Consider the following 27,970-nt stretch of genomic DNA (forward strand, 5'->3'; position numbering starts at 1 on the left):
TTGTCGGACTAGACACTCCGACAAGAACCTTGTTACAATTTTTGACATTGAGTGCGGGGCGCTAATGAGCTATTGTAATTTAGTTTTACTTATTCCCACCGACACTGATAAGTTTATCGGTCGATAGTTGTATTTCTGTAGTTGTCACTTTGTCGGAATACACGGCACACGTCTTGTCAAATCGCGCCGGCCATAGCGCCTCTGTATATCTGGGGCGGCCATATTTACCTCCACTAATTGCCATAATGAGTCTTATCTGTGTGCTTAGTTGCCGACCTGTTTGCCTGACGATCGACAGCTCACCCTGCCCATGGTTGTACTGCCCACATTGACTTAAAATAACGTAGACCGGACTGTGTTTGTATTTTGTATGTTTTTTGATCATTATCTCGTTGTACTAATTTGTTAAACTCTCGTTACTAGGATTTTGGAAATTAAATTAAAAACTATTAAGATTATCTGATTATTGCAATTTTATAAGCAATCCTAAAGAGGTTAGGTAACTGTTAAAATAATCTTAACTAAGATTAAATTCCTCAATACAAATAAATATAAAGCTCGCATTGAAGTCCTTACAGAGACTTACGTTGAAAATTCCTTAGATTAAATAGCCGTGAAAGTATACGCAATATTAATCATAAGAAAGATAAATGCGAATTCTTGTGATGTCCCTAACAAAACTCTACATAGCTTTCATTTATTATCGGATTCTGTAATTTCCAATAACCTAGTAACTGTGTAAATGCAATTTAGTTGTAATTTTACATAAGTTAGCTTTGAGCGAACTCTACCGAAATTGGGATGGTTTTTAACATATGTGAATAGAAGGAAAAGATTCTCTGATAAATATTAAATACGCATCTAAACTAGTCAATACAGTGTCAACGGCTGTGCCATAATATATCTTTGCCTTTTCTGTAACAGTCAATAAATTGTTGCATTCCTCGTTTTCCGTCGTCTAAGGCCGGCCATGGGAACTGGCGCGATAAATCTTAACCGAGTGCTAACTCGAATTCTACGTTTTTTATTGCCAACGCACTGGACAGATGCCTTGACCGATATGCAATCAAATCGCGATTTATAGCCGATGAAGAATATGTTTTAACCGCGAGACGGTTTCATTTTGAAATTATAGGCCGCGTTGATTCATAAAATTAACCAAAATCGACGGACTTCGATAGTGAAAGAAATCTAAAAAAAAACTTGCATTTATCGCACCAACGAAATCTAAACGAAAAAGTCAAAAACTATGTTAATCTTTGTTATAAATTATAAGCGTAAATTAGTTAACAGTAAAATATTTAACACGTGTTCCGAACATAACACGAGATAATTATGAAAAAAATCAAGAATTGATTAAAAAAAGAGAAATCTATCATGTTGTTAGCGAAATTGAGAGCCTGTTCTGACAATTAATCAAATGAAGTTTGAATCAAGGAACACGAGTTAAATAAACTTGTTATGCCTCTGTAATTATATTTCCAAGTCACTTTCATTAGGCTCAAAAATAAGCGTAATAAATGTTTATTATTATTGATCAATTTAAAGTAAGTCTATAAAACTTTCTTTTTGAAATATGTATCAGCAAATTTGAGGTTACTTTTTAAATCTTTTACTAAAACATTATAAAAGGTTCTCAATCTAATCTAGTTGAAATCCAAACAAAAAACTATTTCCAGATTTTATTCAAAATTTTTATTGAATCAAACTGAATATAATAATTTAATTTGACATGTGACATTGAAATACATAAAAACGCCATCTGTTTTAAATTATTAAGAATAATTATTTGCATACTTGGAATTAAAATGCGGCCATATAAATGCTAAAACTTAATTGCAACGAATGCAGTTTCTTATTTTATTTATGTTGCCTTCGTTGGGTCATTAATCTCCAGTTGATGGTCCGTGCATTCCTGTTAAATTATCGGTATGTGGGACACGTCCTATCAGACATTACAGGGACATCCTTAAGACATCCATCTTTTAAAATATTTTTTTAAATTCTAAGTTTTTTTGATGTAACCAATCATTCAAGATCTATATTATTTAATAATATTCTTGGTCAACATATCAAGCAATATTGAAGTCTTAAAATCAACAAAACTTTCAACCAGTCTACTGATTGATATATTCCATAACCATTAGGAAGTTTGTAGTCTGTTGGCATGCTTTCTTATATTTATATTTATTTATTTACTTACTCTTAGTTTGTGCAGTAAAGCAGTTAATATAATAATTATTTTGTTTACGCAGGCCGTCGGTAACATTCATAACTCCGGCGATGGTGATAGAGAGGCACACAGCAAGCGGACGCACGCGGGAGAGGCCGCATGACGCCGCCACGTCCTGTCATTACACGGGCGCTATTCGGGGACAGCCCGCGTCGAGCGTCGCGCTTTCAGCGTGCGATGGCCTGGTCAGTATACCCACATACATAACGTACATTCATAAATCATAGACAAAGCTGTACGTATATCATCTCTGTATCCCCAATCTATGTGGGATCTGGTCACCAGTTTTTGGTCTTTCAAATCGAACATTCGCCATTTCACTTGCACTCCCTACTTAATCATATCACCTTCCATCTTTACGTATACCCCTGCCATTGTATTGCGTATTTGCGTATTGAATACAGTCACATACACAAGTAAAAGATAGCTTTCATTCATAGTGTAAACTTATCTAACCCAATTTGAATTAACCGCGATAACAGCGCCATTATAACTGAACTAGATAAGTTTGAAGAACCCAGATTTGATAATACTGGTAAAATGAATATCGTCTTACCTCAACTTTATGTCTTAAAGTACCCATAAATTTTAATAAGACCTACAAAATGTTGTAAATGTTTCAAACTCTTTTCGACTTGAATACTCTTTTTGCTATCAATTAAAATTAACATTTAAATTGACGAAAGATATGGATATATCCATTCATGTACCATGTATATCCGAATTACCATACTAATGTAAAACTATTATAATCGTAGTAGTTAAAAATTAAGTATAACTAAGAACCGTCAGGTTTTATTGTCGGTTATACTATACGCTATAAATTAAAAAAGACATGAATCAGTAAAGGAACAAGGTCGTCTTTTTATATCAAAATTAAGGATCAGCATACAAGGTAGTAGCTAAATTTATGCAAATTTTAGTTACAAAAGAAATATAAAAAAAAATTTTAAAAAAATCGTATCGTACAAATCATAATTGTGTTAGGTTATTTAATTTCTAAAAATAATTGTAAAATGAAATTATTTTTAATTTGTTCTATAAAAGCGCGACGGCTTCATATCTCCATTTTAATGTTACACGAGCGTAACACGATGTGTCTATCATCTTGGTGAATAAATTTTAAAGTTTTTTTAATTGAAAAATATGCAAAGGCATATTGTTCTGAGACGAAAATAAAAACAACACACTGTAAACAAATGTATTTGTAGTTTGACCGATTTACTCCCATGACAAAGCGTGGATGAACTCACTAAATGTTTCTCCTTGATTTTATTTGAAATGAAAAGTCTTAAACAAAAGTCTAAATGGTCGAAAAGTGTTTATTTTGTAAACCTTTTTTTCTTGGCAGATTTCACGTTGATAGTCATGTTGTTGTTTAGTTGGCCTCTTTTGTTTTGGAAAATTTTATTTTTAAAAGTGAAGTTTGTTTAACATGAAGAATTTTAAATTAGAAAAATATCGTATTTTATTGCCGCTTCTTTATCCCTAAATAAGATAGCTTAACAATAATATAGTTATATGTTGCCAACATCATTGTAAAATAGACTCTATCCAAACTTCTTTAAGTTTACTCTTAATTAACATGACAACTTATTATCGCAACAAATTATTTTATTGCCGTTCTTTTTTCGACTTTGTGAAACGCGAGTTGTCTGGCGCGTTTGAATTATGAATGGCCAGTGATTTTCAATCAATTTAAAAGCATTAATACATTCGAAACTATAAACATATATGAGAAAAAAACGTGTTTGCTTTATCGTACGATAGATTGGTTTTTATTATGATTCATTCTAGTCATGACTTTTTTAATATACTTTACACATATGATAGTATACCATTCTAATGGATACAATACTTATCTGGATATATTAAAATTAAATTGATTCCTCACGCCTGTTAAACTTTACGGGGTAGACAGAAATAGTATAATAGTATTATATTTTTATTACTATATTACCCAGTTTTAGTTCTTTTTTCCTTCCCATTCTTTTATTATAAAGTAAAGACCGGAAGGAGAAGTAGCATTGACAAAATATTGGACCTAGCAAGTGGACATAGCAAGGGAAAGCAGCAGTCGTTTCTCTTGCCACCAAAAATATTAAAAAAAAAAGATCTTACGCACAATACGAAATTTGTATCATACTTTTATAATATTTTTTAAAACAAGTTAATAAAAACTTTTTAGTATAGAATATAATAGTAATTGGATATAAATAGCAATCAACTGTCTGTCGTGCAGAAGCCACTTGACCGACCGCCGTCGGCTGAAGTGACCAGTCAAGTACCAGGAACGCTTTATGCTTATCAAATGTTTAATCGATAGCAAATATTAAATATTTACTACAGTCGACTTTATGTCTAGTACTGTCGTAACATGTGTTTCTTATTTATATGTACTTTATACGGTTTATTTTAAGGAGTGTATTATCAACATAAAAACATTTATAATCAACTAGCTGTGGTCCGCGATTCCGTCAACGCGGTATTAAAATAAAATTAGTAACCTATGTGTTCTTCTAGACTATATTCTATATGTATGCCAATTTGCCAAAGATCCGTTCAACCTTTCTGGCGATACCTTCAAACGTGCATCCATCCATCTAAACATTCGCATTTATATTATAATAATAGTATGATATAATATACGAGTATGTATAGCTAAGAACGTTAATAAAATTCATTCAGGTCTGAGAAACTTATATCAGACTTTCGAAATTATATTTTGTAAAAGACATCAGCCTAAGGCATTTGTGTTCGTAGTAACTTTCACACTATAAAACTTAAATAATTATTATATTCGTAGAAATGATATAATCTTTATTTGATATCTGGCGACGTTAATGATTAAGAATAACATATAACAACATTGTAGATTAGTTAGCTGGCACTTAATAAAGCGGTCTAAATGAAACGATTTACGTTAAATTCACCGCAAAATTATGTAGATTTCACTATCAAACAATTTATCTTAGTAGCCAGCAGTAATAGAAACAGATTTGTCGATCGTCTACTAAAACCGGTTGTAGATGCGTGAATCAACTTAATACATATATAGAAATGTTTAATATGTCTAAATAATTGTTTAGATAATGTAGATAGAGACAATTCAGTGTTAATTTTGATGAAGTTTTTTCACAAAATAATACGCGAACAAAAATTTCATAACTCTACTAACAAAGCAGTCATCAATCATCTGTAAATATTTCATTTGACAAATCAATACATACTTGGAGAATGGATCATTTTTAGATGATTTCCGATGATGATTTTTATGAACTTATATTTTTATATATTGTAAAAAGTCTAATAGAATTTCTGCATCCGACAGGCGGGCCTTTTACGGACTGAGCACGGAGAGTACTGGATCGAGCCATCCAATCAAGTTCCCACCGATAGTTCCGCGGGGCGACCACACGTAATATTTAAGCGGTCGGCCGTAGACAAAGTTGAAGCATATCATCGAGCCAAGAGAGAAGTTGATGGCAGAACTAAATCAAATCTACCACAAAATAAAGCAAACAACAAAGTAACTAACACAAATTCCAGAAGATACTCGAATACTCATCAAAACCGCAGCAACAAAGAGGCTAGGGACAGACGAAGAAGAGAATATTTAGAAGCAAGACGAAAAAGATTAGAAGCTATTAGACTTAATCCTACCGAATTCAGGAGACACCAGGCGAGATTACGAATGGAACAACGACGGCCACAAACAAATTCAAGAAGTAGATCCGTTGAAAATAGTAATTCATACGAATTTTCTCATAGCAAAAGTCAGAGTCGAGAAAAGGCTTCTGACAGACTGAGATTACGACGTATTAGAAACAGACGAAGGCGAAAGAGATCGAAAAATTGCGCAACAAAACAACCACCGTATCAATGGAAGACTAAAAACTTTCATCGTCATAATGACACAATAAGTACGCACCAGAACATTAAGGTAAGTTTCAAACGCTTTATAGAAACACAAGCTGTGCTCGCGACTTCAACCCCTTACAATCCATTTTTCACGTTAAAAAGTAGTCTATGTCCTTTCCCAGGCTCTAGACTGTGTACCAAATTTCATTTAAATCGGTTCAGTTCTTTGCGTGAAAGAAGAACAAACAAACAGAGTTACTTTCACATTTATAATATTAGTTAGGATATGTGTACTAACGCTAAAGTCTCATCAAAATATCATATTCAGGACTGACCCTATTTAGTGTAAGAAGAGTTTGTGGTTGCAATATAGCGGATACAGTAAGCGTGTAATAAATAGCACTATCCCACGATTTCTAGTTGCGAAATGCTGCAATCACGTGTATAACGTCGGCGATTTAATGGCAAGAATAAGGCAAGTCTAGTATACTGGTGGACGAGAAATGCGGCTGGATCTAAAGTGATTCTCCCAACTTTATTACCATTTAAATCTTTAAGAATTACAAATTTCACTCTTAAATAAAATTGCCTGACGTATACCTCGAAGGGATTCCATACTAGACACATAAAAGTTAGTCTGTTTGTTGTTTTTGTAACCGAGTAGTCACTGTTTGCCTTGAAGAGACATTTACAGCTTCGCCGGGCTTAAGGTGACCGAGCGCAGATGGCGCTTAGCCTGAACCTCGTTTAAGAGTAACAAGACTCGATGGCTCTCTCAGGAGTCTCCACTCCGGCTGTTACTTCGTTTCTGTTTGTTAATAAAATTAACAACATTTATAACAATATAAGATATGATTTTAGAACAGTCGCAGTAAAGAGCACTGGAAGCACGGCAGTAGAGACAGCACGCGCAGGTCCACGCGCTCTGTCAGTCGACCACAGCACGTCGAGGTGTTGTTAGTCGCTGATAAGTCTATGACTGACTTCCACGATCGAGGAAGCTTGGAGACCTACCTACTCACTATTATGAATATGGTAAATATTAGGAATTTTATTTAATCTTTTAATCAAATAAAATTAATTAAAAAAGGAACTCATCATCATTATCAGCTCACTACCACCACCAAGGGATTCGGAGCCTACACTCTCAGTTATGAATGATTTGATTTTTTTTCATCACCAAAAAGGAGTTATCGTTTGGTAAATTTTGTGTCTATTACTAGTACATATTTTTTTAGGTTTTGAAGTAAAAAAAACCTATTATTAAGAGTAGAATATATCTCTGGTTTATGCATAATACAAATAATATTATTTAGATATGATATTTGTCAAAAATTATAGTATGATTTCGGATTGTTGGACATTTGCCCTTAACAAAATGTATATTTATTTTCCTTGATAAAATATCATTAAATCACCATATTTAGATACTTCAACGCAAAGAGATAACTGAAGATAAAAATAATAAAATATATATTTAATTCCTAAAGCAAACGTTGCATGTAAATCTAATTTTTTACAACATATGTTTCCTCTTTAGTGCAGAATCACGTACTAAGTAAATTATATTTCTTTGTTATTTAAATTAAGTAAAAAAACAAAAATAAAAATGTCAAGGTCACATTAAGAACAACAAAGCATTGTTAAATATCGGCTTTGTTAAAGATTATCTAAAACAAGATGGCTTTTTTCTATAAGCTTAAGAATACTTACAAATAGAAGCCTGACTCATATTAATTATCTCTAGAAAATTACTACTTACTCAATATTACTAATGTTAGGAAGAACATCCGACATTGTCCTGGTGTACTGGCACAACTCTAGCCTTATTGAAATGTCAACGTTTATGTATCCCCTCACTAATCAATCTGACACTTGACTTGTTAACGAAAGCGCGACATTCGCGCCCAAGGATTCTAACTAATAATGTCTAAAAGTAAGCAGTAATTCTTTTTTCATTTTATTTACTACAAAATATTTATCCTCTAGGTTTCGTCTCTATACATGGACCCATCAATTGGAAACTACATAAAAGTTGCTGTCGTCAAAATAATTCTAGTCGAAGAGATGCAATCGGCGCCGGAGCTCAAAGTGTCCACCAATGCGGATGCAACGCTGGAATCGTTCTGCTGGTGGCAACAGCAGCTGAACCCTGATGATGATGAGAACCCTCACCACCACGACGTGGCCATCCTTGTCACCAGGAAAGACATCTGCAGCCAACATGACTCTCCTTGTAGGTACGAATATCATTTTTATCTCACTATTCTAAATTCAAAGTTTGGACGTTGAAGTAAAAGTTGCTGTTAATTTTAAATTTAAGTGTTTCATTAATTTCGAAAACGACAACATTGAATCGATAGAGATAGTTGATTTGATAGAGTTAAAGCTATAAGTAATTCAAGAAATTACATTTACAAGTAATTGCGAAGTGCTTTTAATAGTAAGGTCATATTTAATGGAACTACGTACGATTATTACATTCGTAATTGCGTTTTATAAATTGACGATAGGCACATCTGTTCGTGAAAATCACTATCACAAGGTCAATGGCAGGGGCGTCTGTTAGTAAAGTAAATAGTCCGGTGAGTAACCGTGCGCCAGAATTAGAACACTTTCCGACGTGGGCCACTTCACCTGCCACAATACTGGGCCAGTCGTCACTAACTGCCTACGTACCACTTACAATTGTATACATACATTTTGTTAACCAAACTATTTCTAAATTTACTGGTCAGTTTTTATTCACGTTGAGTACTTGGCGATTCAACTACGGGTCGTAGTATTGACTTTTTTTAAATAATTTTTATTTTCTAATTATAGGTTTAATTTATTGAAAACATAGGAAAAGTAGGTTAGTCGTGTAACAGTTATTATGTATTACATAAATAGAAAACCATTTATGTCTTTTAACTTTTAGTCCCATTACAGATAAAAGGTTTAGCGGACCTTTGCTTATTTGTTGCTCTACGTCTAAAATTACATGAGTCAACATTTGTTTCCAGTTTCTAAAAGCTTTCATATAGTGAAAACTTGATTTGTACTTTCACAATATTTACGTAGCAAAAGCATCTTTAAATCGAAAAAATTACAGCTAACTGCTCCATACAGATTATTTTAGAAGTTTCTTTGAAAGAACCTTTTGTTTAGATTTTATAATCTGCTCTAAAGTCTTAGTACTCAGTCACTATGCAATTAAATCTGAGTGTTTCGAAATATCAATTGAATCAATTTACAATAATCAATTAAAAGATGTATATCTAAAAAAAATCTAACGTTTTTGTTTACATAAATCACATTTCACGTTAATACTTCGCGTACATATGTGACATTTCGTTGCCTTAAAAGATATCGTGTTGAAGTCGGTCAGCAGGACAACATCGGACGAATATTTCATAACATATTGAAAACTTAGATAAGAGTTCTTAAATAAGAATTTATTGTGTACACGATATGTAGTACAAAAATCGATAAGATTAAACTAACACTCGAAATGATATCTTGTCGTTCAAGTTCTCGAAATCTCTACTTGTAGACTTGCTGTCGCCCGCGACTCCGTCCCTGCTTAATTAAAAAAAAAACTATGTTCTATATGCATGCCAAATTTCATCGAGATCCGTTCAGTCGTTTTGGAGATACCTTCAAACAAACATCCATCCATCTAAACATTCGCATTTATAATATTAGTAATATAAATGTACACAATTGTGAGTTTGAATTGTCGAAACACTTGTTTAAAAACATATCGTTATCATTATCATTCTTTTAAAAAACAGAGACGATGACGTTACGAGTACAACAGTGGAAAATCACATTAAATATGACCACGAATTAAATAAAAATTAAATAAATGCTTTCAAAAAAAAATAATGTTCCACAAGGCTGTCATTAAGATTTAAATCTCGTTAGCGTATTCAATAGTTAAGCATGAATAAAATAATTACGTCATTGTCAAAATAAAAGAGATGTGGACGGATACCGGTCGGCTTATTATTATCAGTTTTTGCGAAGGTTTTGCGAAGCGCTAACGGCGCGAGTGAGCCCTGACGTCGCTTCAAAAGCGCCGACATTAAGGCCAAGGATATTGGGTGTGTACAAATTGGGTATTCATTACAACAAAAGCCTATAACTGAACGTTACATAAACATGAACAAGACGCTGTCTGTTGCCAAACAAAGATCCATTCTTACCCAACTCCATCATGCCTATACTCGTATGTGTCCAGAACTTTATAATTAACTTTACACTCTTGAAATAAAATATCAATTAGGGACAATATTAATTTACATTACTGTAAAGAAACAAAAAACCAGTCTCATATCCTTTAAAGTCGATAAAAAGAAGCGACGATGTTGACAGTTAAGATTGTTTATTTTTAAAATCGCCGATTAAATTGTCGATATGTTTACTGTTGAATTTAAGCGAATTAATTCTTATACTGGGCACGTATTTCCACCAAAAAAGCGTATAATGAATGCAATAAGGTAGGCCGATGGGCGCAGTAAACGGTACAAACGAGTAGCCGAATGTTCTGGGAAGTTTGCAATCAAAATACAATGAGGAGGTAACGGTGTTGGGGGGTCGCCGCCGCCGCCGCCGCCGCCGCAGTTGCATTGATACATTATGCATTGAAAACTGTGAAACTTTAACTCATCGAGTACCTACTTACCCACATGTAATAAAGTCGCACGTTTCTCACTTCTGATCCAAATACTGTGGCCCCTAGTTTTGATTTCGTAGACTCTGTCTACGCGGAAAAACAAAAAACTGAAATAGTAGCCTATGTATCTTCCAGGCATATAATTATAATATTATTTTTAAAAAAATTGTCCTGGAAGACTTTTACTTTACTTTTATGTTTATGCCTATAATTGGATTTGAATTTACGTAAGTTTTGTTGTAGTTACGTAAATTTTAATATTTTTGATAAAACATGTAATCGTGATGTATTGTGCATAAAAGTCGATCGATTGGAATTCAGAAGCGTGAACTGTCCGTCGCCGCCGCTGCCGCGCTGCCGCCAAGCGGTCTCGTGTCGCCACGACTTATCTCACCTCGACTCGCACCTCACATTTCATACCTTACGCCTCACGCCTCAACCGCGCACCCACTTCGCTAATCTCTGACGACGAACGTAATTCTATTTTTTTACACTAGCTTTTTTATTCATCAAGAAGTTTACATAAAAACTTTTTGCTTATTATTAAAAGGAAACTGGCCGTATGTAACTAATTTATCGCTCTAAAAAACATTAAATATCGAACTGTCTGAATAATTTTGCCTCGCACGACTATTTATGCGATTCATTTTTTGCATTGCAAAAATTACGATTTAACGAAGGCCAAAACATTAATATTCAGAAAAAAAATTGCTCGGTTTTTAAATGCAAGATCTTAAACTTTTAAACGGTAATCTCATTTAAATTATAAAAGTTTTCATTCATAACGTTTCTTTATGTTTAATTTTTAATGACATCCGAATAAAGGCCGAGACTGAAACGAAGTTTAAAGCGGTATGGTTGTGACGCGACAACCTGTTCGCGGTCGATTAAAGTCTAAAGTAACATTCGGACGCGAGCCGCAAACCGCTCGTTTGTATTTCGTAACGCCGTTTTCGAAACTAATTCCAATTCCAGTTACACAGGACCTCTGAGCTGACAATGTAATAACGTCTTTAACATTTACCGACGACCTGTTGACAACACATACAATGTACCTATTAATAGGATTTAATAAGTCTTTTCATATCTCATTATAATAGCTTGCAAGGTAACATGTTTTGTGTAACGTAACACGCTAAGAAAAGACATCAACGCATAAATAATTATCATAATGGCAAACTTACAACAGTAATACATATTAGTATGGGTAAATATAATTATAATAAAGTTACTTTATGTAGCTTTATTAATGTCCTTGTAAACTTGATCCAAACAGCAAATGTTAAATATTACTTCTTACTAATTATAAATGCCATTGTTTAGATGGATGGATGTTTGTTTGAAGATATCTCCAGAACAGCTGAACGAATCTCGATGAAATTTGGCATGAATGTAAAACATAGTCAGAAAGAACACATAGGCTATTAATTAAGTTTTTTTTTTTAATTCCGCACGTACATAGCGGGTGACTGTTAGTAAATATATAAAACTGCCGTTTTAATTCTCATTACTTTTCACTTAGTGTAGTTTTCTAATTCTAAATCTACACTAAGTGTCTTATAGTGATCAACTATTCTGCATCACTTTGCTGTAAGATTATTTAAGATTACTCAATGTGTTGTGACTATTTAAGTATTATAGTTTTTTAGAATTTATTATTGTGAATTTATAGAGCTTTCTGTCGGCTTCCGCGTTGCTGAGTCAGCGTCGGCGCATATTATTAGCCGCCTATTCCCGTCTGGTAGTTCACAACCGCGCCCGCAACCGCGATGCTTCAATATTGCTATGCACCACACCCACTATACAACTGAAACCGAATCGCGAGTTGACAGTTCAACGATTTATTAGGTCATGTAAACATTTAATTGTAAAATGTTCTGAATATTTGCGTTTAGTATTATAGAACAATTGATCTCTATATGGATATGTCATTGGATAGAACAGTTTTGCTTCGTTCCAACTTAAAAGCGCCTGTTGTATCGACAGTTAATTGTATCTACATTAAATGGCGCAAATCCAATAAGTGTTACGGCAAAGAACATTTTATTAAGAACGGCTATTATAATTTGAAAATGGAACGCGATTTAATTTCCACGATATAAAAAAGAAATGGAGAAATGAGACGACTAAACTAACGCCAGTTATGGTAGGCTACTAATTCGACATGAAATAATTAAATTTATATAAGAATCTTAACCTCTTCAATGAGTTGTATACAGTCAACATTCTTGATACTTTGTGGATCTGAACAATCTGCAATCAAAGAAAATAATCAATTAATTAGCCATAAAGATATCATCATTAAATAGTATATTTCCAATTGCAACGTCTATTTTAGTCGTAGTTCAAGAAATAGCGAACGACCGAACATTTGATTGCGATATTTACTGTGCGCGGCGCCGGACAACTTGTAGAACTTTGGTATGTAGTCAGGCGACGCGAAACAGACGACGCGACAAGTTTCTATTCCAGACAGTACATATTTCCGTCCTGTACTACAATTTTATTTATTCTTTTAAAATATATTGGTAATCGGTATATAATTTTTTACCTGTATTTGTGTTTACTCGTAATTTCTTCCTCTAATATTGTTTTTATTTATTTTAAACACTGAAGGTAAGTTCTATATTGTAGGTAAAATATGAAAGTACAATTTACTTTATAAGCCGTTAATAAATTAAATAATTTGAACACCCGATCGTAAATAAAATCCCCTTCGTAAATATAAAATATTCTCTTTGTTTATTTTAGTATACCTTACTAGTCTAAACACAACGCCAGACACGTCGGATGTTAAAACAAATTATCTTTATACGAAAGAAATGGCCTAAAGTGGAATAGATAAAGCTCTTATTGAGTTATAAAATCTTATCTGTGGTAAAAGTAAACTAAACCAGTACAATATTGACATTGCCATGTCGCGTTTACCGCTGCTTCATTTCGAACGATATGTAACACGACGCACTCATTCATACATTTTATATAAAAAATAAATGATGAAAATGATAACAAATTTATATGTAACTGTTTGATTTAATAAAGCGACGATGAGTTCAATTTTAACAGTAAAAATACGCTGACAACAGCACAACCAATGCTTGAAGCTGGTGATAAAGTATGCTGAACTGGTCACATCCTATAAATCCTATCTTTTTGCTTTTATTCAGTATTAGTTAGAATCCAGTCCAGTCCAGTCAGTCAGAAGTCCAGTGTCATAATGAATTGTGATGGGGCATATACGTCGACATTTTAGTAAGGCTAGTGTTGCGTCATTACACTGCCATATTTTAGGATTTTCTTCCTAACATTACTTACCTCGAAATCTTCCATTTAATAGGCACTGCGGTTAGTTTAAATTACATTCAAGATATGAATTGTATCGTTCGTGTTGTTCCAGTACATTGGGCGTGGCGCATGTTGCTGGTATGTGCAAGCCGGACCGCAGCTGCTCCGTCAACGAGGATAACGGCATCATGCTGGCACACACCATCACTCACGAGCTCGGACACAAGTCAGTATCATACTTTAAATATTACAAATTACAGGTCAACTAGTGAGCTGTAGCTCACATGCGTGAAACAACTCAGTAAACCGAATCCCAGCTCAGTTCAATTCGCAACTGCGTAGATTTATGATTTGTATGTCGAGCTCTGAGCTGCTAGTCACCAGGCAGCTTATGTTACCTCACATAGTTACAGAATATCACAATGAACTGTGGACTGCCAATTTTGAAGTTGATCCGCGGCTTAACGGTTGAAGTTTATGTGAACTATTGAACTGTTTACGTGCTAACGTTGCCTACCTAAAGGTATATATCGACGGAGGAGAGGATGTACAGAAAGAAAATATTTTTTTTGATTGATTGTTGATTTCCTGACGTAAAGAAGTCGCCACTTGTCATTGCTAGTTAAGCATAAATCGGCTTATAAATTGTATTATACCACGCAAAATCACAATCTACAAAGTATTACTTTTAAAATGAGATTATGTTGGAACGTATAACTGAGCAGTTTTATTAAACAACATTGTATAAACCATAAAATACATGAACCCAATTAGGATAATTACTTATTGTGCTCATTCCGTTCGAATCGAACGTCTACGGTTCAATCGATATCAAATTAACTGAAATATCAATTACCTAATAATAAACACAAGAAATACAACCGGTTTATAAATTTATCGCAAGAGTATTAGTGATTGTAAGACGACATGTCTAATGATGCAATCAAATTCGTTACAATACCATTAGAGGCTGCCAAACTTAAGGTCATTGCAAAAAAACTAAATGTAAAATAATTCTTCCTTAAATCAATACCAAATCAATTTCCTATCAAAAGGTTAAAAGATTCCTATTTATGCTAACACATTAAATTAAACCTATTAGTATTAACCATTTATTAGGTAAAATTTACGACGTAACTAATCTTTACTCGCATGTTCTCGACTATGTATTTTGTATACAAATTTAATTTACAACAGAAACATGTTCAAAACACTAGTAACTGTACAATACAATTTACTTTTTTAACTTATACTAGCTGCCGCTGCGACTCCGTCCGCGTGGATATATAAAAAAAAAACTTAATATATAGATAAGTTAAATAAAAAGCAGCTCTTCAAGGCATAAATTCGAAAAAAATGAATAGTATCCTTTGTCCGTCTCCTGGCTCTAAGCTACCTCCTCCAATTTTCAGCCATATCGGTACAGCCGTTCTGAGTTATAAATAGTGTAACTAACACGACTTTCTTTTATATATATAGATTTACATTTTCGTTTAATAATAGGTTTATTAGTATTGATAATTAATTGACATTTATTAACACAGATAATATAAATTATGTGAACATTAATCGTCCATAAAATCAGTAATGTTGGCAACCCTGCATTGTTCAGTGCAAAACTCCATGCGTACGGCGCAAGGCACAATTACGATGCTGACTCTCGTAAAATGGGTTATTAAAACATTGCAACATCGTTTAATCCTTACAATCTTGATTTTAGCGGGCGGATTGTTATTGTTTATACTTATGTAACGATTGAAAGATATATTAAGAATAGATTTTACGCTAAAATTGTCTGCAAATCTTTCAATGACCTAACCCCACATCCAACACTTTGTAGTTATTTTTATATTATTTAAAAAAAATATCTGTGTGTTTTAACACCATTATGTGGAGATATCAACAGAAACAAGAGTAGATCCTTTAGTATATTTAAATCTATGTTAGTTGATTTTGTGTTACTTAACTAAAAAAAGAACATCATATTCTCGTCTGTACTATCGTTTTTATGATATTTTGGGTCAGAACTTAGTAAAATTTAACAAAATATATAACCCGTGAACTTATACATGCACGTATAATTCGTAAATGATTACGCATACTCGTTAGAACGTATTTTAGTTTTGTGTAAACGGGATTACGCAAGCCAAATGTTCTAGCATCATACTGTATGGGTGTGTACATTCGGGAATAATTCTGTATTGAGTTTTATTCGTGAACTGTTGCCGAGCACTTCGATTGTAAGACGTGAGTCACGCCCCGAGCTCCAAGCTGAGATTACCGCAAGGACGCGGCGCAACATCCGCGCCTATCAAAATATCCTAATGTTTTTCTTAACGTTAACTGTTAAACATATCAAAATTTATTGTAAATTATTATGTTAAACCTATAAATCGGTTATTTAATCGATTCTCTTAAAAACCGTATTATTTTTAGATTTTTATCAAATAAATTCAGTGTATCTTTATACACTCTTGTTCAATCGGAAAAGAACACCCTTTATTATGTGCTTGTATTTTATTGTGACGTAAACATTTATTAAGATTAAGGTTCGCCTTAATTGCTTCAAGAAATTATTCTCTTACTCGGATTGTTCCTACATTATAATATTATGTTTGTATGGCACGTTCCTGACGCAGACATATGTTTTTACGAGAACAGTAAGTATAGTGGAGTCGCAGCGAGCCTAAATAAATATTGGTTACGTAAGTCGTGCAAACAGTACAATGCAGGCAATGACCTTCTTCCTCAGTATGAATGCATCATTCGTGGAGTACGATGCACTCCGGCGCATTGACGCGACGCTATCGGCCCCACGCAACTTTATATTTTAAAGACAATGTTATAATCTTAACTGCATAGTAAATAATGAGGTATTTTTAAAGATATCAATGTATGCATTTCTGAAACATAATTTGAATATAAAGATAACACGTCCGTGACCTAGATATGTAGCCAAACACGGGCTTATATTTCGTACGATATATACATGCAATATTCGTCTATAACAAAGAATGCAATTTCCTAAGTTAAGAGTGTTTCAAAATTTAACCCTAATTAATTACGACGCCTACGTAATTTTTACACGCAAATTTTAATTTGTACAACTAAGTATGTTACCACACTTTTTAAGCAGGAGTTTTGTACATAGAAACGTTCATCGGCGTGAGTATATTTTTTATTGATTTTTATTATAATTTGAACAGTTTCGGCCTGTATCACGACACGGAGAAGATCGGATGTCACCGCCGCGAGGGGTCTACCCTACATGTCATGACACCCATTTTCGAGGCTGACACTATACAAGTGGCATGGTCACGGTGCAGCAAGAGAGATGTCACCAACTTCCTTGAGTAAGTAACTTCCTTTCTTTATACCTCTTTATAAAATGCCAACTGCAACTATAGACAAAAGTAGAGTACACACTACCGTGAAAAGGCAAGACCTCTTTGTAGAACAAACTGAGTACAAATCGGCTAAAGCTAAAGTCAATTATTTGTATTTTTATTAAAATATTAGTTACCATTACTCGTTGTTGCAAAAGCAAACACACATTTATAAATAGAAGAGACAAAATTAACACGATAAAACTGTAAATTATCAAAAACTAAACAAATTTATCTTTGCATACATTGTATATACTCATAACTTTATCTGAATATGTTTCATTGAATAACCGGTCCGTGGAACATAAATCATATGAAGCTTGTCAACATAATGGTCGCCATTTTGATTTTTAAGTCCTAATAAAACACAGTTGTTCCGTAAAACACGTTAGACAAAGTGACTACTAATCTTTGTTTCTCAGAAGGACGAATTAATTTAGTCACAGTATGACTTAGATTATCTAAGAATCGTCCGCATTCGTTCTCTAATAAGTTCAATGTGATTATTTTTATCATTTTAAAATAAACCATTGTATCTAGGTTGCAAATTAATTGACGCGTAATAAATATAAATCTATCCTTTTATATAATTATGATACAAAATGCTTTATAAATTATATAATATATTTCATTTACATATTTGAAACATAAACGTTTATTTAATCTGTACATTTTCGCCAAATCAGGTTTTTCCTAATAATAGACTATTGTCATTTATTTGATCAATGATAAGTCGAATTTTTACAACTTTAGAAACGGCTTTTCCAACTTAACTACGAAGAATTTGATTTATTAGCTTTTAAAATTCACTGCCATTCTTTTCTGAGTTTATTGAAGATCCCTAAAAAATATCCGTCGTTCAATAGTTCAAAGCCTACTTCGATGCAGGGCCTGTAAAAAATTTGTAATTGTTTTCAGCGCCGGTTTAGGAGAATGTTTAAGCGACTTGCCGTCACAACAAGAGTACGTTTATCCTGAAGTGCCAGCTGGTAAGTTTATACATCTATTTCTTATTTTAACCAATTTGCAAGTATTAGTAAACCACACCTTAACTATCCTTCAAAATGTATCCAACACTGTCTTTAATATCTGTAAACAGATTAAAATATATCTTCTTGTCTATGGTTGTCAGGAGTGACGTTCGACGCTGCGACGCAATGCCACCTGCAGTTCGGCGCGGAGGCGGTGGTCTGCGCCAAGCCTACGGAGCTGTGTGAACATCTTTGGTGTCTCGTCAATAACACTTGCAAGACAATGCTGCGCCCCGCCGCCCCGGGCACCACCTGCGGAGATAACATGGTACTGCTCGACGCTCTCGAAGATATTAATTGCTATTAGAATTGTACTATCGAAAAAATTACCCTTATGTGTTGGTGTACTTTTATGAGACTATTTCTTTGATAGTTTAGGTCTTGATGGAAACGTAATTATGAACGACAATGTTTCTAACAACAGCTAATGAAACACTTTTATTTATTTATTCCTCAAAAAAACTCTATTTGCTTTATTAATTCTGCCTTTCATACGGGCACAAAAATTTGACCTTTGCCTTTTCTACTGATATAAAAAAAATAAACAATTATCTATGATTTGTACAGTGGTGCCAGAACCAGACATGCGTGGCGCGCAGTCCGTCGCCAGCGCCGCGCGACGGCGGGTGGGGCGAGTGGGGAGAGTGGAGTGAGTGCTCGCGTTCGTGCGGCGCTGGCGTCAGCACGCAAGCGCGCGAGTGCAACCGACCCGAGCCGCTCAACAACGGCAAATACTGCATCGGTGACAGGAGCCGGTAACTAATACGTTCCAACACCAACAAAGTATCACCAAAATACATCTACCTAACCTATACCTTGGTCTCCTCTTTCTACTAAATCCAAGCCTGATACTAACTAATGAAATAAAAAAGACGATATGCGCACAAGCATAACAATTCATTTATTCGTCATCCAATTCTCGACAGCAACTTATGTAAGATGTTTAGAAGATAAAAAGTTTAAATGTGTGAATAATAATAGGTTCTAAGTTTAACTGTATTCATCACTCCTTGTATGTTAATTGATTAAGAACTATAATTAACTGAGACTAGACTTAAGGTGTGTTGTAATTGCAGCTACAAAGTATGCAACACGGATCCGTGCCCTATCAACGAGCCGACATTCAGAGAGGTGCAGTGCGCCAAGTACAACAACATTACATACAACAACGAGACCATCTCCGACTGGGTGCCGTATTTCGATCAAGGTTCGTAACTTTATGTTAAAATATAAAGTTTCACAGGAATTATAATCAGATAAATCTTTTATAATTTTCAATAACTAGATAGCCTGCAATAAATCGTAATACAGTAAACCAATCACCTAATTGTTAATTCCAAATTCGAATTATTGACATTCTTAATCAAATCAGGTCTATACTATTGACATTAATAGTGAAATCATCATCAGTAGTAAAGACTATAATAGTCAAATCATTATCTGTACTATTGTCATCAATAGTAAAATCATCATCCGTACCATTGACATCGACGGTCAAATTAAATTTCGCCCTATTGATACTCCACATATTAGTACTAATAACGCTGTTCAACAAAATATATTATGTGTTTAGACAAGCCATGCGAGCTGCAATGCATCCCGCGCAGCCGCAGCGACGTGGAGATGCTGGGCGGCTTCGTGGCAGACGGCACGCCCTGCAAGCAGAATCTCGGCGCCAGGGACATGTGCATTTCTGGTAATTTAACACTATTTCTTTTTAGAACCAGTACTTATACGATATTCTGTTTATAACCATAGTTCAGTGTGGCTTGGTTGACTTTACAAATGTCTTTGAATTACTTCACATATATGTGCAGGTTGCATTCCACGATGCTACATAATATTTTAGTTGTAACTAAAACAATCGCTTAGAAGATTTCAAGAATTGTAATAGTAATTCTAAGTTTGTGTGTGTACGTGTGTAGGCGTGTGCTACAAGGTGGGCTGCGACTGGATCGTGGGTTCAGAGCTGGAGGAGGACGCGTGCGGCGTGTGCGGGGGCTCCGGCGCCGCCTGCAAGACCGTGCTCGGCATTTACACCAAGGACACCGCCAGGCAGCCTGGCTTCTCTGAGGTACACACACTAATCTAAACTTCAGTCCCGGATATAGGAAAACCACGATAAATTACAATACAGTTCAAGATTGATTCTATAGTTAGTAATTCAAACAAATTGAGAAAACATTTTGTTCCAGGTTGCAGTGATTCCAGCGGGTTCCAGAAATGTAAAGATTGAGGAGAAGGTGAGCACCGGCAACTACATCTCCATCAGGAGCGCCAAGTCTCGCAGGATGTACCTCGTCGGCGCCAGGTCAGTGACAATAGCCTATAACTGAAAGTTGTCCAATATCGTGTTACTACGTCCCTTCGCAACAGTCTGGTCAATTCATAAGAACCTGATTCTATGTTTTTTCCTGTCAATTTTTAAATATTTCATCCTCACAAGAGTTTTTTTATCTTTGTATATAGAAATGCAACAATATCTGAGTACTTCGTGGCGGGGGCGCCGGCGATCTACGAGCGAGATCGGGATTGGGAAAAAGTGCGCATCAGCGGACCTCTCGCTGAAGATATCAAAGTATTCGTAAGTAATTCAAACTAAGATATTGAAATATTAGTTAGAAAATTTCTCTTGTAATAGCCAAACAAAATGTAAAAAAAAAAACATTTCTGTAGTCAACCGATGCACGTGGAGATTTTGTCAGATTAGCAGAATTCGTGATAATAATATAGTAATTGAGTTTTGTAATAAAAAAAATTCACTAAGCTAGTGGCACAATTAATTATTTCTTGCATTGCTTTAATATATTATAATAATAAATTTAGCCCCACTTATTTATATATAATAGCCGTTGGTTTCCGAGACCAAAATTTATAAAACATCGTCATCATGTGATACCTGTCATTATCTTTGACAATACAGAGATAAGGACTGTTTTGAACGGGGATTTTGGTCTCAAAAACTCATGATAAATAAAACAACAGTTATTTATCAAGATTATTTTTGATGAGTGGCGCTAGATGTCGCTGTAATGCATTTATCGTTGCATGTGATGTGCAGCAACGTATCTCTGGCGGCAAGCACCGCAACCCCGGCGTCACCTACCAGTACACGGTGTCGCGCCCGCAGCGCCGACACTCCTACCGCCTCTCCGACTGGTCGCCCTGCTCCGTCTCCTGCGGGGACGGCTACATGCGCCGCCACATACAGTGCGTCGACGAACACAACCGTATGTACTGCAGTAACACAAGCCCACGTTGTCTTACTTCATCATATCCTCGACCTTATCCACTCTAGCAGAGGTCCTAAGTTAGTTTACATATTTCCAAAATTGATACTTAGTTTAGAGTAATTGGCAACAATGGATAGCATAGCGTTAAAGATATCCATAACCCAGTTATCAACATATGTCTATTTCGAGGATTTTCATAAATTCTTTTACATTTAGTTAGTTATTGTGTGAAAATACTCATTTACTATGCACGTTTGTATTGCAGGCGTGGTGGAGCAGTCGCAGTGCTACCAGGCTGAGCCGCCGCGGCACGAGGCGCTGATGCAGCGCTGCCGGGCGGCGGCCTGCCCTCGTGCACACTGGTGGGTCGGCGCATGGAACCTCTGCTCCGCCGCCTGCCACATGCCGGTACGAGTAATATGAAGCTTCGTTATTTATATTAGTAAAAGGCGAACTATTTCAACCGATGACAAAGGACCAGTCTTTTGCTTTTGTGTAGTCACAAATATAAGTTACAGTCTCGTCAGATTTTCAGTGGAAAGTAAAGAAAGATAAACACGTTTATGAAAGATTTGGCACGTTAATGAACATTTCCGTTCCTTTTAATGTTAAACAAAATAAGTTTTGTTACTTCTTTGCAGGGCGAGGATGCAACAAAACAACGGAGTGTTTACTGCGTGGACAAGACAACGAATAACGTGATACCAGATTCCCTGTGCGACGCGGCCATTAAACCCATTAGCATTATCAAGTGCGCTGATGTGCCGGCCTGCTAGATGAAACAATTTTGCAAATTATACGGAATGGAAAAACATAAGAGATGAATTAACGTGGCGTAAAAAATAAACGAACGAATTGTTGTAAATCCAATTGATGGAATCACAACTGAAAGTTGTGTTACAAAAAGTACACAGGTCAATCGTTTTATTGACCACAAAGATGGAAAGAACGAGAATGATAAAGAGTCAAGTGAACGAAACGTAAATTGAATGAACTATAAAGTGCGAAGTCTCGGGAGATGTGAGAGTGACAATTTAACGTGTGAGTGATATTAAGTTTGCCGAGGTGTCGTGTGAGATACGTAATGAATACGTAGCCCATCGAGTAGTATGTATGCACTGACGCGGCCTCGAACAACATCACCGTGTAGTGGCGAGCGGGTCTCGACTGCACTCGAGATGACGCTCCGCGATTACCACTTACTGCCATATTATATAAGTGAACTCTAGTTTTAACATAGTCTTCGCTTAGTCTTAACTAATATTAATATTTTAAAAATTCTTATAACATCAGTATTAATGTGGTGTATGTATTCCTTCGAAGTATAATAAAGTAACGGGACGTGAAAGTCGTTAGTAGAATACTGTAAAAAAAAATTTGGACCAAAAATATATTTTAATTCAAATTCACGTTGCCATAAACACGATTACTGCCAATATGACACTCGTATTATAAGTACATTGTAAGCTTATACATAGGTAATACTAATAAATGCTGCAGAATTCATGTTTATACGGATGGATTGCTGTGGATCACAATGGATATGGATAGCGTTGACGCGCTGCTGTTCGTTGTGCCTAGTCACGTGACGCGGACGTAGACCGTCGCGCGCGCAGACCGAACTTGCATGTATTCAAAATGTGTCGTCGTAAACATTTTATGTAACATTTAACCCACTACTTGATTTTGATAAGACTAATTTATATGTATAAAAACCAGTGAAAACGCGTCAAGATTGGAGCGGAAGATATTTATTTATGTTTGTGCCCTCATTATTTTTAACCGACGAAGCATAATCGTAACGCTAGTAGTATTCTCTATTTATCCAGTAATATCTAACTGTAGCTTAGTAATGTAAAGTTGATTCCTGATGTTTCAGTTCTAAGATTCGTCAGAGAATATTTTCTATCGATCTATTGATACACAATTTTAATTTGAGGAACATTAAAACTAACCATTAGTTACGAATGTTATATTTTATTAATTTTACATTTACAAATGCAATACACGTATCGCTGTCACATATTAATTACAATTGTGTATTTAATTAAGGATCGGAATAAAATCTTACGATGTTTTATATTATTTTTCATTTATCCTCTTTCCCGCTGCATCAAAGATTTATTTATGCAACAAACTGAACATCTGCATCTACAGTTTAGTTTTCGCTACGTATTCTTAAAGTAAGATCGCATTGCCTATCGTTTTTTAGTAAGGCACGGGCGACGTCACGGATATCCATACCCAGTGTCGGGTCCATATGGATTTCGGCGGTTTAAATTGGGTGTTTCGGCCATTGGTTTTAAGCAATGGAAACTTATGCTTACAAGTGCATATAACACAGATTATAAATAAAATACCATATACGTATATCAAAATATACTTTTTTATTTCTCGCATGCGAGTAATACTAAATCGGTCACAATATTTATTACGGCCGTGGAATAATAAAAATCACTTCACTGAGGAATTTTTTATTTTTTAAAATAGATATTAAAGTAAAGATATAGATCTATGAGATTTTTATTTTTATCATTAAAAAAACAAGCCCTCGATTTTAAACCCAATGATGGTAGACTTTATTCACTATGATTTTTTCACTAATTTAATTAGGCTTTAGGCGTCAAAGGGGTTATTTTAGACCATATTTTACAAAAAAGGCAGTATAGTAAGACAGAACAGTACTGCTACTGTTTGGACACACAGCCATACAGAAAAGTACTATTTTGCACTGCCCTACTGCTTACCGCACTGTTCTGCCTTCTTGTGAAACTAGCATTATGATCAGTAAAAAATAAATAAATGCTATCTCAGCCTACAATTGTTGGGTTAAAATGTCAACTTATCCATCTGTACATATATTTATTTTATATTTTTACATTAATCAGCTGTTGTTTGTTGTCATTCCGGACCGCAACCAGCCTCTTTTGTAACAAGAGCCTCGGATGAGACATCGAAACGGATGCTTTTCTTTTTATTTGGATATTTCTGAAAAAAATTGACGAAACTGCTACACTCAGATTCTAAGTGGTCACATTCATTGGAGATTTATTATGAGAAATCTACACTACTCAAAGTCACAAGATCTTCCTTAGTGACCTTATACCGACTCTTATTGTGCATCCGGCATCCATAATTTCTCAAGAATCCATAGCTAAATATTTAAATATCATCATCATCATCAGCTCACTATATGTCCCCACCGAGGTGCTCGGAGCCTACCCTAAGTTAGTGGTGTATATTTAAACATATCATAAAGATAAACCTTACCTTATCTCTAGATTTAGTGTCTGTGTTCCTGGAACGTTCCTTTTCAAGATCAGAATGTAGTGATGCCAGCTCAGCAGTCAGTTCAGAGTTTACCGAGTGCAGTCTCTCCACATCTATTAGTAATTCTGCTTTGTCTTTCACTAAAAAATAAAATAAACCATTTGAATAATATTTACATATAACTTAATAGATAAAAAGCTATGCATAAGTTGCTTTTTTTTTAGCAATTTCATTATTTACTGCATTCAAGCAGACCCCAGTGCGGAATAAAAAAACCATAAGAAGCCTGTGTTCTTCCAGGCTATGTTTTAACATCTATGCCAACATAACATTTTAGCTAGATCCATGATACCATTCTGGAGATACCTTCAAACTTCCATCCATCTAAACATTCGCATTTATAATATTATTAAGATTTTAATTTGTTTCAATAAAAATATGCGGATTACTGATCACAATCTGTCAAAAATTGCTAGAAAGATACGGATTTTAACAAAAATACGCAAACTTTTATTAGAAACAACATTACACATTCCTAATTTATTTTATAAAAGATGTAATTTTTTTTTAATTATTTCCTAGCATTAATAGAATATAAAAAACAATCTTACTTTCTCCTTGACCAAGAATATTGCATAGCTTTTTATTTCTTGTTTTCACTGTATGTAATTCCTTTTTCAAAGTCACAAGTTCCTCACGTAATGCTGCTATTTCTTGATTCTTCTTATCCAAAGCATCAGCAAACTGTACTCTTGTTAAAACTTCATCAGATGCATTGTTTTGGTTTTTAATTCTATCAATTATTTTTTCTCTAAGCAATTCATTTTTTGTGTCATCTTTTATTCTTTCGAAAAACTCTGTGTCTTTATTAATACATTTTTCTTCTTCTGCTACTTCATCATTTTGAATGACTGCAAAAAATAATTCACCATCATCAGTTCACAGTACCTACTGAGGGGCTTGGAGCCAACCCTAAGTTAGGGGTGAAAAAATACGTAAAATATATTCTAGAATATTAAAAAAAATGTAGCTTTAGTAAGTTACAATGGTTTTCAATTTGGTGTAAAATAAGTTGATGAACTTTTGTAATTTAAAACACTAAAAAAAAGTCTTATCACAAAGTGTATGGACTGAAAATCATTGAATCATTGCTGTGCTTTCAAAGCCATTCAGGCCCATTTAGTATTCATTCAAGTTTAGGTTTTTGCTTAAATAAAGATTCTATATGAATATTTAAAATATAGCACTCACTTTTAACATCTTCTGCAGGATTGACCATTCCATTAAATTGATCCAAGCTCATAACATTTTTCTTCTTCATTTTTTTATTATTCACACGGATTGATTCAGTTTTCTTCTCCATTTGTGCATCCTTCTTCAGTTGTTTGTACACATCTTTCTTTTCTTCATAATCAAGTTTGGATAAAAGAATTGCCTGAAAATTTCATTGTTGTTATATGTCACATTACTGACAGATGTTGTTATTTATCTTATTTTTTATTGCATTTGTACATATCAAAAAAGTTTTATTCATGAAATAAATACAACAATATAGTGCAGCACATCTTACTAAGATTAAAAATGTGAATATTGGATGGATGGATGTTTGAAGTTATCACCAAACGGACTGCATGGATCTTGCTGAAATTTTGGCATATATGTTAAACATAGTCTAAAAGAACACATAGGACACTAACATAATTTTTTTTTTAAATTCCACACCAGCAGCATAGCGGGCGACAGCTAGTTTTAGTAATAAAGTTAGTCTTACTTGTTGTAATTCAGTTTCAAAATTGCCATCAACAAGTTCCACATCCTTTTCCTTCCATTGTTCCCACTGCTCTGGTGTTGCGCCGTTTGCCTTCTGCTTTTTTTTCTTATTTGCATTCTATTAAAACAATTTCTTCTGTTTAAAAAAATTAATAAAAATTACACACTACTGTCTGTTATAAATGTTTGTGGAAAACATATACAGGTTTTTAATTGATTAAATATTGATTTAAAATATATATGTACTTATTTTTTTTACTGAATATGTAAAAATGCTGTTGCAAAAGGCAATTATGTGTGAATTTCCTGTCACTTCTGCATTTTATATATAAAAAATCTAAGATAAAAGAAACTGTTTATCACGATTCTTTGTGTTTTGTAGATATTTCGAACTTGGTTTTTTGTTTTTTTACAGCTTTAATTAAACTACAAGTACCTGAGACTTGTTGCCATTAGCTTTTGGTTTTTTAGGTACTTCGCACTTTTTATTATTTTCTACTTTGGTTTTCTTAGGCTTTTGGACGCTACTCGACGTGGGAAAATCGTCATCTTCAATGTTAAGACCAGCGAAACGCGATTGTACGATTAAGGCAGCCATTTTCACTTGAAAGCTAAAACAAAAATGCTAATAAGATTTTTTACCTAACAAAATTTAGGTTTTATATTACAATTTATTGAATATTTAAGTGTCAACTACATTAATAGTTTTCCTAGTAGTGAAAATCGACTACTGTACATTTTGTGTACCATAATACATGTCATTATAAAAATATAAATATGTTAAGTATACTTACTTTAGATTTGAAATTTTACGTACAGCAAAACAACTATACGAATGGTAGCTGAATGTGAACAACACAAAACAATGTTTTTTAATAAAATCAAAATTTTTAAATCGTACCACCAAAGACAACAATATCACTCACCAAGGTTCCAAGCAAAGAGTATATAAAATAAGAGACGGGACTCTTGTCTAATTAGATACACAAACGGAGAATAAAAATCAGGCATACGAAACTCTATTAGTCTATGGTACAAATTGAACGCAAACGGAGATCCTCCATCTTGAAAATTGTGTCTATCCCACTCATAAGTTTCTCTATAATTTTTGGTCTGTTTAAAAAAAAACCATAGTGCATATGAATAAATTGTGATTTAAAAATTTATAATTTCTTTATATTTAAAGTTTAGATAATAAATAAACAACAATTTAATTAAGTTATTTGAAGTATGTAATTTAA

The 27,970-nt window shown here is 34.3% G+C and overlaps 2 protein-coding genes across 2 annotated transcripts in view; one reads left to right on the plus strand and one right to left on the minus strand.

Annotated features, from left to right (window-relative positions):
* AdamTS-B (ADAM metallopeptidase with thrombospondin type 1 motif B) overlaps window positions 1–23,769 on the plus strand; it is a 68,312-nt gene extending 44,543 nt beyond the window's left edge. The window contains exons 4-20 of the mRNA XM_013314400.1: window positions 2,256–2,418; window positions 5,565–6,176; window positions 6,956–7,129; window positions 8,084–8,334; window positions 14,152–14,265; window positions 17,246–17,392; window positions 18,344–18,414; window positions 18,558–18,724; window positions 19,024–19,211; window positions 19,533–19,663; window positions 20,030–20,152; window positions 20,382–20,530; window positions 20,652–20,767; window positions 20,926–21,040; window positions 21,518–21,686; window positions 21,955–22,097; window positions 22,331–23,769. Coding sequence (XP_013169854.1) covers window positions 2,256–2,418; window positions 5,565–6,176; window positions 6,956–7,129; window positions 8,084–8,334; window positions 14,152–14,265; window positions 17,246–17,392; window positions 18,344–18,414; window positions 18,558–18,724; window positions 19,024–19,211; window positions 19,533–19,663; window positions 20,030–20,152; window positions 20,382–20,530; window positions 20,652–20,767; window positions 20,926–21,040; window positions 21,518–21,686; window positions 21,955–22,097; window positions 22,331–22,465 — 2,968 coding nt within the window. The 3' untranslated portion in view covers window positions 22,466–23,769. The remainder of the gene's footprint in view (window positions 1–2,255; window positions 2,419–5,564; window positions 6,177–6,955; window positions 7,130–8,083; window positions 8,335–14,151; window positions 14,266–17,245; window positions 17,393–18,343; window positions 18,415–18,557; window positions 18,725–19,023; window positions 19,212–19,532; window positions 19,664–20,029; window positions 20,153–20,381; window positions 20,531–20,651; window positions 20,768–20,925; window positions 21,041–21,517; window positions 21,687–21,954; window positions 22,098–22,330) is intronic.
* LOC106119425 (G kinase-anchoring protein 1) lies at window positions 23,010–27,665 on the minus strand. The gene is made up of 7 exons (XM_013314399.1): window positions 27,524–27,665; window positions 27,166–27,340; window positions 26,731–26,847; window positions 26,211–26,394; window positions 25,571–25,870; window positions 24,960–25,099; window positions 23,010–24,677 (listed from the first exon to the last, which is right to left on the minus strand). Exons 2-7 carry the CDS (start codon window positions 27,325–27,327, stop codon window positions 24,591–24,593), a joined length of 990 nt encoding a protein of 329 aa, XP_013169853.1. The 5' UTR covers window positions 27,328–27,340; window positions 27,524–27,665; the 3' UTR covers window positions 23,010–24,590.
* Between the last annotated feature and the right edge of the window lie 305 nt (window positions 27,666–27,970).

The sequence above is a fragment of the Papilio xuthus genome, unplaced genomic scaffold, assembly GCF_000836235.2.
Source record: "Papilio xuthus unplaced genomic scaffold, Pxut_1.1 DF827461.1, whole genome shotgun sequence".
In the NCBI taxonomy this organism is placed as follows: Eukaryota; Metazoa; Arthropoda; class Insecta; order Lepidoptera; family Papilionidae; genus Papilio; species Papilio xuthus.

Coding starts and splice junctions, on each gene's coding strand:
- LOC106119425 (XM_013314399.1), bottom strand. CDS start 27,327: ATGGCTGCCTTAATCGTACAATCGCGTTTCGCTGGTCTTAACATTGAA. Junction 26,848..27,165: donor CTAATGGCAACAAGTCTCAG/GTACTTGTAGTT, acceptor TTGTTTTAATAG/AATGCAAATAAGAAAAAAAA. Junction 25,871..26,210: donor TCCTGCAGAAGATGTTAAAA/GTGAGTGCTATA, acceptor TATTTTTTGCAG/TCATTCAAAATGATGAAGTA.